The sequence below is a fragment of the Pseudorca crassidens genome, chromosome 6 (genome assembly GCF_039906515.1).
Source record: "Pseudorca crassidens isolate mPseCra1 chromosome 6, mPseCra1.hap1, whole genome shotgun sequence".
In the NCBI taxonomy this organism is placed as follows: Eukaryota; Metazoa; Chordata; class Mammalia; order Artiodactyla; family Delphinidae; genus Pseudorca; species Pseudorca crassidens.
Window position 1 is genome coordinate 28,004,477 of NC_090301.1, and position 20,676 is coordinate 28,025,152.

At 36.4% G+C, this 20,676-nt stretch overlaps 1 protein-coding gene across 15 annotated transcripts in view; it reads right to left on the bottom strand.

Moving 5' to 3' along the window:
* PIKFYVE (phosphoinositide kinase, FYVE-type zinc finger containing) overlaps positions 1 to 20,676 on the bottom strand; it is a 77,620-nt gene that overhangs the window by 42,737 nt on the left and 14,207 nt on the right. For 9 of the 15 annotated variants that reach the window (XM_067740795.1, XM_067740794.1, XM_067740796.1 and 6 more), the window contains 7 exons: positions 18,507 to 18,714; positions 16,613 to 16,702; positions 9,671 to 9,809; positions 8,371 to 8,528; positions 7,126 to 7,237; positions 6,003 to 6,150; positions 5,297 to 5,464 (listed from right to left, as the gene is read on the bottom strand). In XM_067740795.1, the coding sequence (XP_067596896.1) occupies positions 5,297 to 5,464; positions 6,003 to 6,150; positions 7,126 to 7,237; positions 8,371 to 8,528; positions 9,671 to 9,809; positions 16,613 to 16,702; positions 18,507 to 18,714 (1,023 nt within the window). Of the gene's footprint in view, positions 1 to 5,285; positions 5,465 to 6,002; positions 6,151 to 7,125; positions 7,238 to 7,850; positions 7,919 to 8,370; positions 8,529 to 9,670; positions 9,810 to 16,612; positions 16,703 to 18,506; positions 18,715 to 19,866; positions 19,947 to 20,676 lie in introns of those variants that run through there. The other 6 variants (XM_067740803.1, XM_067740802.1, XM_067740798.1 and 3 more) reach the window with 4 other exon arrangements.

Sequence of the window (20,676 nt, forward strand, 5' to 3'; positions counted from 1 at the left end):
CATGACAAGCCTAAAAAGTTACTTTTTCTCATGTACAACTGTATTATTTAACAATGAGTTCAGATAGAGAAGCCACCTCATAACACAATATAAGGTGGGGTTTTTTAAATTTCAGAATATAAGCTATAAAATAAATTAATACAAAAGTGACAATGGCAGGGAATAAAGATGTAACTCGTAAGGATTTATATTAGTTTTTAGAGTTTTAATTTTCAAAAATTCTAACCAAATACTTCCAAATAGTTGCTGAAAGGTAACTTCTGAACACACTGTGAATGTGTTCTTTTAGAACTTTTAGAAGAGTAAATATATTTCTTACAAGTGAAACTTACTCTTTACTTCCCCATGACCTTTTCTCTAGGTCTGTGACCAAGCATAGCTCAAATGAGGTTCTTTCTACCGTGCAAATTTAACCACAATGCATTTTAAGCCCTTTAAGGTAAAGGTGCTCCACAAAATTCTTTGCAGGTAGAGTTTATTTACAAACAAATAGGCTTCAAAAGTCAATGTGTCTATAAGCCAATATGCTCATTCTTCAAACAAGAAAGTGGAGGAAAAAATTTAGAAAGTTGAAGTGTGCCATGTCAAATACAAGAAAATCAAGTATTATATGGACCAGTGAAAACAGATGTTATACTTTATTCCTATACCTCCCGCACAGAAATTAATGTTCAACTAATGTAGAGGCTTTACAAGCTTTACTCTTCATACTAAAGGATATATAGATATATATATAGATAGATATATATAAAATTCCAGAAGCGATGGATTTTCCCCATTTTATTATGAAAAAATTTCAAACATACAGAAAATCCTGTATACCCTCCACCTAGACTGAACAATTGTTAATGATTTGCCACAGCTGATTTCTCTCTATATGTGTGCTTTTTTCCAGACCATTTGAAATTATACATATCATGACATTTTACCACTAATACTTCAGCATGCATCTCTTAAAAATAAGGGCATTCTCCTCTATAGCCGTAACATTTACACACTTAAGAAAACTGACAATTTCTTAATATCATTGAGTTAGTCCATATTCAAATTTATCTAACTGTTCCCAAAATGCTTTAATAAATGTTTTTTTTCCCCCTCAAACCTGGATCCATTAAGGTTCATACATTACATTCTCTTTATTCTCTTTTAGTCCAAAGTAGACTTCCTACTTTTTTTTTTTTCATGATATTGAATTTTGAAAGAACCCAGGCCAAATGTCCTGGTGAACATCCCACATTCTGGATTTGATGGATTGTTTCCTCATGGTGCTGTTTAAATTGCTTATACCCCGTTTCCCTATAAATCGGAAATTAGGTCTAGAGGTTTGCGGAAGCCACGATTTTCACCTTCTTCTCTAGGTTCTACTTGCTAACTTTCCAAGAATGGTTCAGAATCCTGCATCCAACACAGAATAAAATATATTTTAATTGCATAACTCTCCAAGACAATAATGAAAAATTAATCAAACCAGAAGATCGCACTGTCTCAGTTTTACAAGTTTCTGAAAATGAGGGGTTTGCTTATGTAACATAAAAAACATGACCGGTTTTTTGTTTGTTTTTGCGGTACGCGGGCCTCTCACTGCTGCGGCCCCTCCCACCGTGGAGCACAGGCTCCGGACGCACAGGCCCAGCGGCCATGGCTCACGGGCCCAGCCACTCCGCGGCATGTGGGATCCTCCTGGACCGGGGCACGAACCCGTGTCCCCTGCATCGGCAGGCGGACTCCCAACCACTGCACCACCAGGGAAGCCCGACCAGTTTTTTTTTAAGTATAGCTATTACAATCAATTTTATAAATTCAAATTTCCTCAGCCTTAAAAGCTAGCAGATGATCCCAAAGAAAAGATTTAATAATACCTTTAACTTTAATGGAAAGATAAAAAGCACCCATTCTCATTTTTATTTAAGAGAAATGAAAACCAGAAGCAGAGGAAGTCTTTCACTTCCCTAACTAGGTCACTCTGATGACCTTTATTTTCTGGCAACCAGTGTTCCTTGTAATTACAGTGAAGAAAAAAATAATTTATTGTATCTCAACTTCACAAGAAAAATTCCTGTTAGTATGCTAAAAACTAACAAGAGAGAACTGTGAAAGCCAGAAATGTTTATTAAGGGATTTATACGGTCCTCAAATACAGGCTCTCAAGGTTGCAAATGACCTAAGAGGTCAATCTAATAATTACCTTCTTTCTGGGGTAGGTGGGTATGTGAGTGTGAGTGTGAGTGTGTGTGTGTGTGTGTGTGTGTACACATATACAACGTAATAGTACTCAGCAACAAGAAAGAATAAAATCTTGCCATTTCTGAAAACATGGGTGGAACTAGAGGGTATTATGTTAGGTGAAATGAGTCAGAGAAAGACAAATTCTGTATGATTTCACTTATTTGTGCAATCTCAAAAACAAAACAAATGAAGAAACAGAACAGAAAAGAAAGAGAGTTACAGATACAGAGAACAAACAGGGGTTGCCAGAGGGGAGGGGGGTGGAAGGAGAAAAGAAATAGGTAAGGAAGATTAGGGGTACAAACTTTCAGTTGCAAAATAACTAAGTCATGGGTGTAAAATATACAAGGTGGGGCATATAATCAATAACTATGTAATATCTTTGTACGGTGACATACTGTAACTAGACTTAACTGGTGATCATTTCAAAATGTATAGAAATATGGAATCACTATGATGTGTAACAGTTGGAGGTCAATTATACTTCAAAAACAAACTCAGAAAAAGAGATCAGATTGGCAGTTACTAGAGGAAGGGGGTGGGGAAGGGGAAATTAGACGAAGGCAGTCAAAAGGTAGAAACTTCCAGTACTAGGGACGGATGTACAACACAATAAATACAATTAACACTGCTGTATGTCATATATGAAAGTTGTCAAGAGAGTAAATTCTAAGAGTTCTCATCACAAAGAAAAGAATTTTTCCTATTTCTTTAATTTTCTATCTATATGAGATGATGGATGTTCACTAAACTTATGCTGCACACGTTAAACTTACACAGTGCTTTATGTCAATTATATCTCAGTAAAACTAGAAGGGAAAAAAAACAACAACAAGGCATTCTCTAACTCTTCATTATTTTGGACTTCACGTCCTCTTAACAGAGAGTGTCTTTCCTGGTTAAGATTATCTTGACAGAGGTTAAAAAAAAAAAAGGTCAATTAATATTGTATCAACTTCTCCAAATAACTGGCCTAATTTTTCTTTCTTTGCATCACAATTTTAAAAATCTTTCCCAAGATATCCTTGGCATTTCCTCCAATCTTCAGTGCAGTCTGGACTTCTGCTATCCTGCCACTTTTCTAAAAGCACTGGGCCCTCTTTCAGACTGATCCTCATATGAAGGTTTCCTCTCACAATTTTTCTAGAAAAAAATTTTTAAAGGTTGAGATCAGAAAGTTGCCAGAGGAGTCATGATGGGTTTTTTTTCAACTGCAGGTGCTGCCCCTTTAATTTTCCTTATAAATGCAGTTTGAGGTTGTACTGTAAAAACGTCATTATCGGAGCCTTCTATTCCCATTCTTCCCCCAACATTATGAAGTTAGGTTTCCTAAAGCAAGTGCCTGACTGTGCTCAGCAGTCCACCTTTTGCTATTATCAGCTGCGTGATGACAGGTCACTTTCTTCATGATTTTCAAAAGTTCCTTAACTTTACAAGAGATGAAATCACCAGCAAGTCAAAAATGTATTTCACACTCTTCTTTCAGCACAATGAAATTGCCAACAGAAGTGTCCAGAGAACAGATATCCTCCACAGATCATCCCACCTCTGAACCACATGTCATTTATATTACAAAAATCCAATATCCTCCATGTGACCACAGTCTACAGTTAATTCTCCCACAAGTGCCACGTCTGCTTCACTGTCCTTTCATACTCACCCAAATGTCTGCCATCATTTTTCCAATTTCTGCTTTGAGGATTCCCATAAAGATGTGTATCTTACTTGTGCTCAATGCTAGTCAGGTCTCCTCTTTTCTCACACCCTCTCTAAGTTTCTATTCTTAAATAAGATATACCTTTTTATTACTATAACCCTTAAATGCCATTTTACCACATCTTGATGATAGTGGCTAATATCAACAATTATGAGAAATCTGTTGTAGAAATGTGAATTTGTTTCCAATTATTTTAGCATAGAAGTTTACATTCAAAAGCTTCTATCTTCTGATAATATTCTGAGGCTCAAAGTAGGCAGCAGCAAAGAATTAGGCAGGAATTTCAGATCTAAGTAAGGAGACAATTCAAATTTAGAGGGCTAAATATTAAAAATTCAAAGTACAGGTGAAATCATGGAATAAATTGCTTCATCTGTAGAATAATGTTTTTTCAGTTACTGTAACATAATGAAATGCCACAGTTACTTATTACTTATGTTTTTTTCCTGTTTTTGGCCGCACAGCATGTGGGACCTTAGTTCCCTGACCAGGGATCGAACCCGTGCCACCTGCGGTGAAGTGCAGGGTCCTAACCACTGGACCGCCAAGGAATTCCCAATTATGTATTTTTTATTTATTTACCTTTACTAATGCCACTTTAGAGCTAAAATTTAAATTTCCTTTTAATTATATCCAACAAAGTAAACATCATCATCCATTTTTAAAGAAAGCATTTCATTTCTATGTACTGCTATGTTAGATTTTAGTAATGGTTTACCTTATTTTTCCTTTTATACCGAATGTCTTTGAATTATTATTTTTCAGTAGACTAAAGCCTCAAATAAGACAGCTAAAAGAATGAATTTGTTTTGTATTAAAGAAGAAACCTTTTTTATAAATATAGCATATGCACAATAAGCATTTTAAATTAGAGTAGAAAGATGTTTTGGAATGTGTGAATGTTTTTCACCAATCTAGTTCAAGCATCTGGAAAGGTTTAGTGGAATACTATGCTACTGGGTAATAGCATAAGCAAATAAGCTTTAAAATATTAAATGAAGAAAGAGAAATGAATAGAGCAGAACATCCATGTTATAAATGCAAAGAAATGCCACCTTGGAAGTTGCACATTATGCTAAGGGAAAAGCAGTCAGATGTAGTTTCCTTTTAAAGACTACAAGCTTTAAACTGGGTGTGGTGGTACTGAGGTAGAAAACAAGAAATAAAAGGAAACAGAACCAACCAAAAAAAAAAACAAACATGTGGGGAAGAGGTGTGGGGAAAATGAGAAGGGGTGGACCAAAACCCATACCAAATCCCCTCAGCCATAGGGGTCAGAGGAAGCCAGAAGGACAAGCTGGCTTGAGATCTCTCCAGCCTGTGTTTGGATTGCAGATGGTGACTACCTCCTACCTTTTTGGTCAGCAGGGTGAGGGGGCACATGTGGGTACTTGGAGGGCTTCTTGATATGGAAGTTCACGTTGTCCAGCTCCACGTTCAGGCTGATAGAAGCGGCTGAGTCACTGTCCACTGTGGACTGGAAACTGCTTACTGATGTGCGCTTGCTAGGACTGGCAGAATCTTTTAGTGTTGGGGAGGGGAAAGAAATATAGGGAGAGGAGGGGAGTAAAAATGGGTTTCATCAGGGTATCGGAGGAAAGGAGAAAAATGTTTTTTTTAATATACAAGCCCAATGTGCAATACCAAAATGGATACAGTATTTTCATGTACTTCTGTGTAGACTTAATAAAATTTGAGCAAGTTAAATATAAAATGAATTTTTAAAATGAAGAAATATGTTGGAGGTTCTGCAGAGAGAAGGTCTGATATCATAGTGAAGAGGTGAGAAAGTTGTCTACTGCAATATTAGCTTGGAGTTATTTTTAAGCTGCTGCAAACTAAAGACTACGGCAAAATCTGAAAACACCAGTAGCCTAACAAGTTGGTTTAAGAAAATACTGTATCTAGGACAAGGATTGCTATCAGATGTTGTTACATTTAGTTGGAGCCATAAATCTTAAAAGTAGGACTGTTTCAACTACATAAACAAAACACTCATTTTATCATACGTACACAGTAATGATTCATAAAAACTAAAATGTCAGAAAGTGAAACTCACTGGTCAAATTATCGTCACCTTCTTCAGCTATCTGCTCTGTGTCGCTGTCATCAAACTTTATGTCTTTAAACCAGGATGGCTCAGAGTGTCCTTCCACAGAGTTCACTGAGTCACTGTCCGGAGAAGGGGTCTCGGAAAATTCTGTACTCTGAAAGGGTCAAGACAGGATCCAAGCAATTGACCCTCAATGGCAACAATGTTGAAGCTGTCACACTACAAATAAATTCTAGCCCAATATTTGTACAAGGCTAACCACTAAATAAATTTATGTAAAAATAAGCAAATTAATAAAAGCTAAGTTGTAAACCAGCATCATGCTGGCAACTCCACTCTTACAATTATAATATTTATGAATCAGTAAGCTTAAAGGCAGCATATTACGAACAAAACATAATATACAGAGTTTATAGTGTTTCATTTCATCTTTTATTCCTGAGAGTAAAGACAGCTTAGAATTTATCCTAACCCTGTGCCAACATCCTGGAAAACAACTGTTAGATTTTAACACATAACACCACACTAGTGTTTTGGGTCATTTGTCTTTTCTAATCAATCACTGATTTTTCAATTTTAGTTCACAAAGGTGTTACTGAATATTATTTATATCAAATTAACATAAACCAAAAGTGAAAGTATATCTTTTTTAAAAGTTCTATCTTTAAGTAATTTCCAATTTCCTAATTAAAGTAAAAAAATAAAAACCAGAAAAGAGAATATTCACCGTTTTACCATTACTATACATTTGAATACTGCTACAGAATCAAAATCTACTGCAATGGTACCATTAAGTTTTTTCAATTATTTTACTATATATACTCCCTCTTAGTCCTAAAACTACAGACATAGTAAAACTGAAAACCACTGAAGATAAATGACAAGCAACTACAATATCACAAAGCCAAGCCTAAGAGAAGCCACACCAACTGAATAGTGTTTGATTCCAATGGGTTTTTTAATCACCACTACCTATCAAGTAAAAATGTTTAACTTTCCTCAAATGGCAGGGAAAACATGTTAGAAAAGTGTATCTTTGGGTAATTCAACTAGTTTTTATTCCCACTGATGAAGAAGACTTGGCAACAAAGCTCACTATACTCTCATTGGCGGTACCACTGAACACTACCTGCAGTGGTCTGTACAGCGCATACTCATCCCTGAAGAGCTGGTCGTGATGACTGACACAATCCAGCCAACGTCCATCCACCATCGCCTGTCCAATTGCTATAGCTTGTGCCCTGAATCAAGACCAAGAGAAAAGAAAACTTTTAAAAGTCAGTCAGAATAATTTTACAAGTACAAGATGAGACACAAACTGAATTTTTTTTCCATTCTAATCAGAGTTGGAATTTCAAATGGTCCTTGGATAGGTGAGGGATAAAACAAGAGAGACTTAAGCTAAATTAAAAGATCTTCCCATGTACCATAGTAAAGGAGAACCAGTCCCAAGAAAACCTAATTTCAATTACACAAACATTTACAAGTACTCAGTGCATGCATACCCCTGTACTTACTAGGAGTAAAAAGTGTTGAGAATAGCATGGCTCCTGTCCTCAAGGAGCTTACAGTCTTTGATGAGAAGACAATACCAAATATTATAAATATAGATATAAAATGTATATCTATATATATACACGAAATAGACACTTATTAACACATTACATTTATATGGCAATGTACCAAACACATTAGCCCATATTATTTCATTCTCACAGCTTCTTCATAGGATCACAAATTGTCCTCATATTAGAGCTGAGAGGTCAAGTCTCTAAGAGATTGAATAACTTGACGAAGGGCACAAAACTAAAAAGAGATACAACCCAAACTGGAACCCAGGGCTTCACTGCTTACAGCTGTTTCTTCTCTTCCTACATACTTGTTTCTTCTAAGCAAGCAGAAAAGCCAGGTGACGCATTACCCTGAAAGGCAACAAGACCTGTCTGTCTCTTTCTCACAAATGATTTGTGAGGCAGGGTAGGACACTCCAGGTGTGGTTAATGGACCCAATTCTCAAGACAGGTTGAAAGTTCAGATTAGGGAGCAGTAGCAGGAGAATCTACTGTGGCCTTAGGATCTAGCTGCATTCCCCAATCCGGCTTAACTAGAGAGCTCTGGGCTTTGGGAATTAACTGCACATTTCTGCTTTTAATAAATAATGTGAACTGTGACCCCATTTGGCTCCTTGCATCTATTCTTTACTCATTACAACTCAGAAGGGAGGAGGGTTGAGTAATTAGCACCCCAAACACCAAATGCAGAAAACAAGCAGCACCCCACTCACAAAGAAATTTGCTCCCTTTATATCTACATGATATGTCATTAAAAATAAATTCATAAATAATATCAAAAAGTCTTTCTTAAGCTCCATTACCTTGTAGCAATGTGTCCATTTCGGATTAACCAGTTGACTAACTCCTTTCCTACAATGCAGTTGGGATGAGTTCTCAGCCAGTAGCGGTGATCCTGAAACTCCATTCCGCTACTGTGATGGCAGATTTTTTTCCACAGGTCTTTTAACTGAACACTGTCCTGAAATCACATTATGAGGAAGTAATTACTCCTGAGAGGATGCTATATACCTTTTCAGACTGCTTCTTGTGATTTTTAGATTCATAAAAGGAAACTCAATTCAGATTTTTTTGTCATAGCTAACTGACATGATTTAATAGAAATGACACATGCATGGGGAACAGCTTGAACTCAGCTCATCTAATTGCAAACACAACTTTTTCTCTTGAGGAAAAAAAAACCAAAACTATCCCAAATAATTTTTTTTTTCAGTCAATGGCACATACTACAGTCTCCTGATTATCTAAACACAGAATGTCACACCCCTCTTTGGAGACAGAACAAAAGAGAAGGCGGGAACAGTGAATCACATTAATCTAAAGTAACTTTCTGTAGCTTTTACCCCACCCAGATTCTTACCATTCTCTCATATACCCAACTGCCAGGTGAATTTCCTAGAGAAAGGCCATCAAGGAATTACTCCCTGCTCAAAAAAACCTCAACACTGCTCAGCACCTACAGGTTCAAATCTAAAACTTACAGAGACTGAATTCACCACCTTCCACCAAGTAGCCCCAAATAACTTTCCATTCTCATTGCCCACAGAATTGAACTTAAAATCCCTCCCAACATCTCCCAATTAATAGACCTCACTTCAGTCCACAAAAAATGCCATGCTTATTCTCATCTCTATACCTTCTGAATTATAAACCTGAGGACAGAAGCCATATCTTCCATTTCTTTGAGTCACTCTTATGATTGAACACAGTATTTTACAAAGATAAATTCAATAAACAACTGATTACTACCTATTTAAACATATAATATTAAATCTCTGAAAAGTATTCCATGTATATAAGAAACATGTTCCAAAGTTTAAACAGCGATCTGGGACCTAACTCAAAGTTAAGCTCTAGTATTATGTAAGCATCTGAATTCTGATTTTGCCAGATGAAAGCAGTCAAGAAAATATTAATGTAGCATATGAGCATGGAATGCTTGACCAATTTCAGGTCATCCTAAGAAAAACTTAAGCAAATTATTTCCTCTAATTTATATGATAACTGGCTATTTCATTTGTATTTGTCTTAAAAAAATAATTAGTGAGATAAACATTCTTTATGCTCAAAAGTTGCAATGGGTCAAAGACACTAGACCGGTACCAGAAGAATTTTGCGTTCATCCTCAGTGGTCTCTGTCCTAACATATGTTCGGTTAGCCTGGGGACTGACAGATGTCTCATATGATGGTACCATGGGAGACCCAGATCGATCCAGTGACAGGTTAGTAATGCTGGCTGATCTGGAAATAAAAACAGAAAGTGAAAACACAGTTGTAAGTTCTTCATCAATAAACAGGATTACAATGAAAGTTCATTTTTAAATAAATGGTTACTTGCCAATGTTAAGGGCACTTTTAAAAGTAGTTATGATGGTTATGTATGATACTATCATTGGGGAAGTTGGGACAAGAGTATCCAGAAATTCTCTGCACTATTATTTCCAACTTCTATGTTAGTCTGTAATTATTTCAAATTAAGTTTAAAAGAAAGTCATTATGGACCTAAGTGTCCATAGAGAGATGAATGGATAAAGAAGATATGGCATATATATACAATGGAATATTACTGAGCCACAAAAAGAAACGAAATTGAGTTATTTGTAGTGAGGTGGATGGACCTAGAGTCTGTCATACAGAGTAAAGTAAGTCAGAAAGAGAAAAACAAATACCATATGCTAACACATATATATGGAATCTAAAAAAAAAAAAAAAAAGGTTCTGAAGAACCTACGGGCAGGACAGGAATAAAGACGCAGACGTAGAGGATGGACTTGAGGACACGGGGAGGGGGAAGGGTAAGCTGGGACGAAGTGAGAGAGTGGCATGGACATATATACACTACCAAATGTAAAATAGCTAGCTAGTGGGAAGCAGCTGCATAGCACAGGGAGATCAGCTCAGTGCTTTGTGACCACCTAGAGGGGTGGGATAAGGAGGGTGGGAGGGAGATGCAAGAGGGAGGAGATATAGGGATATATGTATATGTACAGCTGATTCACTTTGTTATAAAGCAGAAACTAACACATCACTCTAAAGCAATTATATCCCAATAAAGATGTTTAAAAAAAAGTCATCATGAAAAAACTACAGAAAAAAAATTATAGATTTAGTTCATACAGCAGTAATATCTCAAAGGAATAAATACAAACTCTTCTTAAAATGCTGAAAATTAGGGTGTTTTCTTTTTTTTTAATTGACAAATACAAAGCATCACAGTCTAAATGCAGAAAAAATCTTGCAGATCAGGCATGGGAAATTATGGCCCACAATCCAAAAACTTTTTGCATAACCACTGAACTAACGAGTTTTTTTTTAGTTGAACATCTATAATATTCTGATGACAAGAAACCCCCTAATTTTGAACCCCAACTCAGCAAAATCATCCCCCGAAAAAGAATTCCTTTCTTCTCATTAGTAGACCTATGTTAAAAATATTGTCCTCAATTATTATTTTGAATTTGATCAATAGAAAAAGTAGTGAAAATTTATTTCCTCTCTTGGTATATAAGTACTTACAAAATATCCTTTTTTTTTTAACACAGGAAAAAATTGTATTTCTAAAGTTTACACTCAATCATTAGGTAAGTGTAATATCAATAAGTTACCAGATAAGTGACTTGCAAATGAAATATCAACAGCAGCAAGCATTTACTTATAAATAAATTTTAACTAGAAATTTAGTTAGCTTCTACACAGAGAAAATGAAACCCAATTTAGCTTCTATATAAAGGATAAAAGGCAGAAGCATCTACAATGTGTTCAAGTCCCTCCCAGGATGTATTTTCCCTCATTTGGTCTCACAGAATCCTACTGAATATGTACAACTACATCCATTCTACAGATAAAGAAATCAAGAGTCAGAGATTAAGGAATTTGTCTAACTCAGCTAATAAATAACAGGACTGCCATTCAAACCAGGTCTCAATTGAAAACCTATGTTCTCCTAGCATAAAGATACTCGTAAAATAATTTAAGAAATTATCCACAGGTCTGTAACAGGTTTAGGCAAAAAAATCATTCTTAATAAGAAACCCTGATATCAAATAAACATAGTCTATAAACAAGACTTTTTAAATAACCAGTTCTTCATGGTTTTTTTTTCCTCTTTTTTTTTTTTTCTTCTTCATGACTTGGCATGTTCTTTTAGTGAAAAGTTGCCACTATGTCTTATTCAACCAATTAAAGTCTCTTGTCCAATATGTGCTTTATCCATGCATTCTTCTTCTCTAAAAGTCCATCATCCCTACACATATTCTGATATAGTGGCAATGAAAGTAAAAGAAAATTAGTCAATTTTGTTGTCAAATATTCAAATAAGTAGCCTAGTGGTAAGAATGCTAGCTAAAATTTTATTTAGAGACAGTACTCACTGACTAAATTACATCTTTCCTAAAGACATACATCAATATTAGCACTAATTCAAAACACACAGAGATACACTGTAAACTAGCAGAGCTATCTCTACATTTGTATATGTGCCAACAGGAATCTTGGAAATTGTCCCATCTTTTAAAAAACTGTCTTGACTTCACATTCTTCTAGTGCATTCCCCTGCTTCAGTATAACAAAACTCGTCTCCAATTCTTCTTCCACTTTCGCCAGATCCCCGAACAACCCACTGAAATGGCCTATACCACTGTTATTGTTAAATCCCATAATCAGTTTTTACTCCTCATCTCATTTGACATATCAGCAGGATAACTCCCTCTTCCCTGAAATACAATACTTTCTTCACTTGGCTACTAAGACAACACACTCTCCTGACTCCCTTTCACCTTATCACTAGTCTCTCCTTCTCAGTCTCCTTTTCTGGTTCCTCCTCATTTCCCCAGTCTCAGTCCCTGGTCTGCACTTCCTCACTTTCCACACTCACTCTTTTGATTATCTCCACACAGGTTCATAGTTTTAAATACCATCCACATGATAACAACACCCAAGTTTATATCTCCGACTTATACTCCTCTCCTGAACTCTAGATGTATACCTCCAACTATTTGATATCTCAGTTGGATGTCTAGAAGGTATCTCAAATTCAACATGTCTAAATGTTCCTCCCCTCTTCCCCATATCAATAAATGGCAACTCTGTCAACTGCTCAGGCAGGAACAAGGCAAGGATGTCCTCTCTTAACACTTATTTTCAAAATCATACTGGAAGCACTAGCTAATGTAATAAGAAAAGGAAATAAAAGGAATACAGAATGGGAAGGAAGAATTAAAACTGTCTTTCTTCACAGACGGCATGGTCATCTGTGTAAAAATCTGAAAGAATCAACCAAAAAAACTCCCAGAACTATAGCAAGGTTGCATGATGCAAAGTTAATATACAAAAGTCAGTCACTTCCCTATATAACAGCAATGAATAAGTGAAGTTAAAAATTAAAACACAGGGCTTCCCTGGTGGCGCAGTGGTTGAGAGTCCGCCTGCTGATGCAGGGGACGCGGGTTTGTGCCCCGGTCCGGGAGGATCCCACATGCCGCAGAGCAGCTGGGCCCGTGAGCCATGGCCGCTGGGCCTGCGCGTCCAGAGCCTGTGCTCTGTGGCGGGAGAGGCTGCAGCAGTGAGAGGCCCGCGTACCGCAAAAAAAAAAAAAAAAAAAATTAAAACACATTACCATTTACATCAGCACCCAAAAAAATGAAATACTTAGGTATAAATCTCACAAAATATATACAAGATCTGAATGAGGAAAACCACAAAACTCTGATGAAAGATATCAAAGAACTAAATTAATGGAGAAATAGTCATTGTTCATGGATAGGAAGACTCAATATTGTGAAGGTGTCAGTTCTTCTCAACCTGATCTACAGATTCAATACAATCTCAATCAAAATCCCAGCAAGTTATTCTGTGGATGCTGACAAACTGATTCTAAGGTTTATATGTTGAGGCAAAAGACCCAGAATAGCCAGCATAATACTGAAGGAGAAGAACAAAGTCGGAGGACTGACACAATCCAACTTTAAGACTTACCATAAAGCTACAGTAACCAAGACAATGTGGTACTGGTAAAAGAACAAATAGATCAATGGAACAAAACAGGAAGCCCAGAAACAGATCCACATAAATATAGTCACTAATCTTTGATGAAGGAGAAAAGGCAATACAATGGAGCAAAGACAGTCTTTTCAACAAATGGTGCTGGAACAACTGGACATACACATGCAAAAAAATTAACCTAGACACATACCTTCTACCTTTCTAAAAAATTAACTCCAAATGAATCACAGACCTAAATGTAAAACGTAAAACTAACTCCAGAAAATTACATAGGAGAAAATCTAGATGACCTAGGGTATGGAGATGACTTTTTGGATACAATACGAAAGCATAATCCATGAAAAATTGATAAGCTGTACTTCATTAAAATTAAAAACTTATGCTCTGCAAAAGACAACAGCAAGAGAGTCAGCAGACAAGCCAGAGACTGGGAGAAAATATCTGCGAAAGACCCATTTGACGAAGGACGGTTATCCAAAATATACAAAGAACTCTTAAAACTCAACAATAAGGAAACTCAGTTAAAAAATGGGCCAAAGCCTAGACAGACACGTCACCAAAGAATGTATACAGATGGAAAGGATGGAAGCATATGAAAAGATGTTCAACATCACATCGTTAGGTAAACGCAAATTATGAGACAGCATTATACACCTATTAGAATGGCCAAAATCCAGAATACAGATGACACCAAATACTGCCAAGGATATGTAACAACAGAACTCCCATTCATTGTTGGTGGGAATGCAAAATAGTACAGCCATTTTAGAAGAGAGTTTGGCAGTTTCTCACAAAACTAAACATACTCTTAACCACAGGATCCAGTGATCACAATCCTTGGTATTTACCCAAATGAATAAAAAACATATCCATACGAAAACCCCGCACATGGATGTTTATGAAGCCTTATTCATAGTTGCCAAAACTTGGGAGCAACCAAGATGTCCTTCAATAGGTGAGTGGATAAATATAACCGTGGTACTTCCAGACAATGGAATATTCTTCATTGCTAAAAAGAAATGAGTTATCGAGCCATAAAAACACAAGAAGGAAACTAAAATGCATATTACTAAGTGAAAGGAATCAACCTGAAAAGATTATATACTGTATGACTCCAACTATATAACATTCTGGAAAAGGCAAAACTATGAAGACAGTAAAAAGATCAGTGGTTGCCACGGGTGAGGCAGGGAGGGAGGGATCAATAAGCAGAGCACAGAGGATTTTTAAAACACGGAAACTATTCTGTACTTTACTATAATGGTGAATATATGTCCTTATATATTTGTTTAAACCCACAAAATGTACAACACCAAGAGTGAACCCTAATGTAAGCTACAGACTTGGGTGACAATGCTGTGTCATTGCAGGTTCGTCAGCTTTAACAACATGCCTCTCTAGTGTGAGATGGTTATAGTGAGGGAGGCTGTGGGGAGCAGGGGGATATGGGAACTCTCTGTACTTTCCCGTCAATCCTGCTGTGAACCTAAAACTGCTCTACAAAGTGAAGTTTATAAGTTTTTTTTGAAGTAAAGGATGATGTCTGCAACTTACTCTCAAATAGTCTAGAAAAAAAAAGTAACAAAGCAAATGGGCAAAATGTAAATTAGTGAACCTTAATGAAGAATATGTGAAAACTTATTTAACTCTATTACTTGCGACTTTTTTGCAAGTATAAAATATTTTCAAAATAAATAAAAAATGAAACTCGCCAACGGCTTCCCACCTCACTCATTAAACGACAAAGCCCTTACAATGAATTGTAAGAAGGTTCTACTCCTGGCACACAGGACTCTTTGTTATTCCCTGCCAGGCATGTTCCCTCTCAGAAATTAGCGATTCCCTGTTTGCTTGGTAAACTCTTCTACAAAATTTCCACATGGCTTACTCCCTCACTTCCTCAAGTCTTTGCTTAAACATCACCATCTCTGAGGTCTTCACTGACCACACTATTCAAAATTCCAACCTTGGGACTTCCCTGGTGGTCCAATGGTTAAGACGTCACCTTCTAATGCCAGGTGGCGGTGCGGGGCGGGGGGGTTCAACCCCTGGTGGAGGAGCTAAGATCCCACACACCTCACCACCAAAAATCCAAAACATAAAACAGAAGCAATATTGTAACAAATTCAAAGACTTTAAAAATGGTCCACATCAAAAAAAAAATCTAAAAAAAAAACACAAAAATTCCAACCTCCTCCCCTATTCCTTATGTTTTCATATGCTTTAAATTTTTGTTTATTTGATTCACTGTTATACAAGTACCTATTAATTACTTGTTGAAGAATAAACTGAAAGTATGTTAAACCATGGTGAGTCAGATATCTAGTTCTTCAGGTTTATAACCACTTACCAATTGATTTTGTAATGACTATTTTTGGTGGGGAGGTGTGGATGTTAGTAACACTCTAGTAAGTTGAAAAGGAGAAGGAAGTGTGCAGGTATAGAACAGTTATGGGCTATTATTTCAAGGAATTTGCCTAAGAAAATAAATTGAGACTACAGATAACTAGAGGTAAAACACAAAGGAGGGGTTTTGTTTGTTTGTTTTTAATAGGTAAGACATGAGTTTGTTTAAATGCAGACAGTAAGGAGTCAGCAGAGAGAAGTGAAAGATAAGGAACACTAATAGAGAAACTAATAAAAACTAGTAAGGGATGAGAACCAGAACACAAGTGGAGAACCAGAAGTAAAGAGAAAGCATGAGCTGCAACTGTAATCAAGTTGGTAAGTGATGTTAAGAGTTGAGGACATCCTCGTCTGTTATCTCCCCTCTTTGCTGTGTAACTGAAAGAGAGGTCACCTGTTAAGCGTGAAGAAAGAAGGAATGAAGTTTCCGAGATCTGAAGCCAATAGAGAGTAGTAGAAATGGCCACTGAGAGAATGCAAGTGACAGCTAACTAGCAAAAAGGAAACGATAGTTTAGTTCAGCTTTTAGAGCTAAGAAAGTGTATAACAATCAATCCCCTCCATTTTATGTCTGTTCTTCTCATTACTATAAAAAAGAAAAACCAGACACAGAACAGTGTTTTCATTTGGCAGTTTACCTATTTCGAGCAGGAGATTTCCCAGCGTCCTCTTGAACAGATACAAGTCTTGTTGAAAGAGCATTATTTGAGGAGTCTGGATGAATCAAACTATAAAGAAAATAAGAAAATACTGAGATGATTTAAGAGAGTTACAGGCAAATCCAATTTCAATAAAATGCTTTAACATTTAAAAGCAGGTTGTTTTTCTGCAATAATGAGCTTATGGGTCATTTCTGTTCTCTTCTTTTAGTTGAAGTGGAAATAGGATGGTTTTTGTCTTAAGGATATCAAATACCAAAAAAGCGATAAAGAGAGTTATATTAAGTATAATGGGTGTCAATAAAATAATAAAATTGGCTGGATGAGTGACTTGTAGAACTCCTTCTCACATCACATATACAAAATTGAAGTGCTTTGAGGGGGGCCGGAATCCTGAGTTCAAATACGTTATTCTCAGTCCCCATAACTAGGTGGAATAGCACTGCAGAGTCACACAAACCTAGGTCCAAGTGCAGGCTCTACCTCTTACTAGTTGTGTGACCTTGGGCACGTTACTTAATCTCTCTGAACTTCAGCACCCACATCTGTCAAAAGGAGAAAGTAGTGCCTACCACAGAGATATGATGGCTAAAAGAGAATGAACATTAAACTATTAGCACAGAACCTAAAGTTATTCTGCCTTTGACATCTATCCGGCATCTCCCAGGAAGCTTTCAAACCTGGTTTGTTTTATTAAATCACACTTGCCAATTCTGGGCTCACACAACAGGGCCAGGCATCCACATGGCATTGCTTACTGAAGTAAGAAATGAAGAATCCCTCTCCTTTCTTTCTTGTTCATTAAATGCAGAGTCAATCTTTAAAACTTATAAAATATATGTAAGGTATAAAGAATCAGGATGCCACAAACACCAATGCACCCATGGAGCAATTTAAGAAAAAGAACATTACCATCGACTTTGAAGTGCTTGTTCCCCTGATCCAATCCCATTCCCTTCCCTGCCCTCAATGAAACTACTGTTGTAAATTTTATATTTATCATTCTCCTCCTTTTCTTTAAGTTTACCATGTTTGTATTCCTAGACAGTGTATTCATTTGTATATTTTTGAACTTTCTATAAATAATCACTGGCTATATCATATGTGACTTTCTTTTCTCCTCCACATTATATCCCCGAGATTCATACATGTTGAATGTAGGTATAATTCATTCATTTTTTACTTTTGTCTAAATTCATTGGTTACCTATTAATTCCTCACTCCATTAAGAGGTAACTGAGAAAATAACAGAAAGATGCTACTTAAAACTTCAAGCACTCTGACGTGGCCATATTTGGTACGATGCATGAGAAAATTATTTAGCTAACGAAAAACAACCAGAAACTGATGAATCTAGGATTCTAATTCAAACAGTTCCAGGTAAAGAAAGAGTAACATCCTCCACAACCAGACAGTGTAGCATATTTAGACATACAAGAAGAGATGAAATGTTCCTCAGGAAGGAAAAAAATCTAATTTCATTTGCAAATATTATGAACACAAATCTTATGAGCATCCTCCTTCTCAAAGAAGGCTACGTTAGAAATTATTAATGGAAATAACTTCTGTTGTTTATTCAACAAATATTATCAGGATCATATATACGCCACACACTGTTCTTGGTGCCAGGTGTAGAAGAGCAAACAAGAAAAAGTCTCTCCTCTTGTGGAGCTAACATTCTAATTAGTCAACATTATCACTATCCATAAACATCTTCTGTGATCCTTCCTAAGGCAAGCTGAGAAAAAAGGAGAAAACGGTGTATTTTCAGGAAACAATTCAAAGAAGTTAAATGTTAACTTAAAGCACCCTTAGGTCACAAGACTATCAGTATTTATCAAATATAAATAAAATTACATGTAAGTGACAGTACCTTTGCCAGGCAAAATCATCCTCTAAAAATATGTTGCGGCTGGCTTTTCTACTCCCTACAGGTGTTCGGGGTTCACTCGGATCAAGTACAGACACAGAGGAAGGAGAATCTGAAAGAGCATTCAAGTCTTCACCAATGGAATTACTGTCTGTGGAATGAGCATAACTTAAGGCTATTTTTCTACAGTATGTACAGGCTCGGAGGTCCCCTAGGAGGAAAAAAAAAAAGAAAATTAAGTAAAAGATAACTAACATATTACTTACCAGAACACATTAAACCCTTGGGTTACTAGTTAATCTAATAACAGGAACCATCCTCAAGTAAAGACTACCAAAAAAGACATCTTTTAAAAGTAAAGTAACTTTGTTAGCTCTGTTATATATTTTAAAAACCATCATTATGCAAAATCCATCGAGGTATCCAAATTATCTCAAATATTTATAACAAGAAAATATGACTCAAGGTACTAGAAAACTCTGCTAAAAGAATATTCCTCAAGGTTCTAAAAATGAAGTAAGGGATCTATCAGAGACAGAATGTTCAAGAAAAAAAATTTTTTTAATTGAGTATATAAACCAATACAAATAGAAGTAACACTTTTTCCCTAAATAACAAGTAAGGAGGAAAATGTTATTTAGCTATCTATATGAAGCCATGAAGAGTGGTCTCCACAAGGGGGCACAGTTTTAAAAACAAACTAACAAAATTGGCTTACAAGCAATATGAAATATGGGGGGGGAAGTATAAAGGAAATTCTTATAGTGAAAGTAAGGGTGGAAATGAAATATTCTTGGGAAGACAAACAATAAGGCTATTTAATAATTTTAAATGCATCTTTTTTCAGGATGCAGTCCTGCCCAAATGTAAGTTTTCATTTCTACCCTTTTTCTGTTACAATTTTTGTGTGATTCTATAACAATTTAGTGTACTAAAAAAGGAGGTAAGATAATTAAACTTTACTAATAACATGTTACGTAACAATTCTACCATAATTCTTTTTACCATTAACATTTAGAGAACTGAAGTGACATGAACAAAAGACTTCTGAAAGTCAACTGTACTGTGTTTTTACCATAATTACTACCAAGTACAATAAAGGGTCTTTTATTTCTCATTTTAAGAAAACTATTACATAGTACTCAGCTTTATTAAATTATGCATGTATTTTAAGCAAAGTTACATATCACTTGTTGTGTTACTCATTTTTAACACCATGATTCAACAGATGAATCTAAAGAACGATATCTCCAATCAAGAGCCCCCCCAAAAAAATTGAATTCCAGTCCAGGATAAATGAGAGTGCTAGGACATACTACCACCGGCTGACCAAAGTAGAATTGTAGTAAGGAGATGAAATTACTTCCTGCAGAAAGGTTCTTAAGTTGCCATAACAAAGGCTTGGTTCTTACACTGTAAAGGAAATCTCCCTTCATCGTTCAGCTGTTAGAATGAAAATGATCAGATCAATAAAGGGAGCCAACCCAGACCAGAAAAGTTCTCATTTCCTGAAGAATCCTCACCAGCAAGGGCCTACTGAGTGCATGCCTAAATTAAAGGATGTGGTAAAAAGGTCGATGAGATACAGTCCTGCCATCAAAGAACTCAGTCCACTGGGGACAAGAGACACATATAATCAGAAAGTTGCACAGCAGATACAGAGATAGCACTGCTACACCACTATAACTTAACATTCATTGATCTGTTTCTATGTGCCTAGGTATTCTAGGTATTTATTCGCAGCCTGGATATACAATTGTGCCCAGAATTCATTGTCCCATCTGCAACGGTTAATTTTATGTGTCAACTTGGCAAGACTGATTATTTGGTCCAACAATGGTCTAGTTGTTACTGTGAAGGGTTTTTTTTTAAGACATGATTAATATTTACCATCTGCTGACTTTAACCAGATTACCCTCCATAATGTGGATGGATCTCATCCAATCATTTGAAGGCCTTATGATCAAAGACTGAGGATTCTTAAAAAAAGGAAAAAATTCTGTCTCAAGTCTTATTTATTTATTTATTTTTGGCTGCGTTGGGTCTTCGTTGCTGTGCACGGGCTTTCTCTAGTTGTGGCGAGCAGGGGCTACTCTTTGTTGCGGTGCACGGGCTTCTCGTTGCGGTGGCTTCTCTTGTTGCGGAGCACGGGCTCTAGGCACGTGGGCTTCAG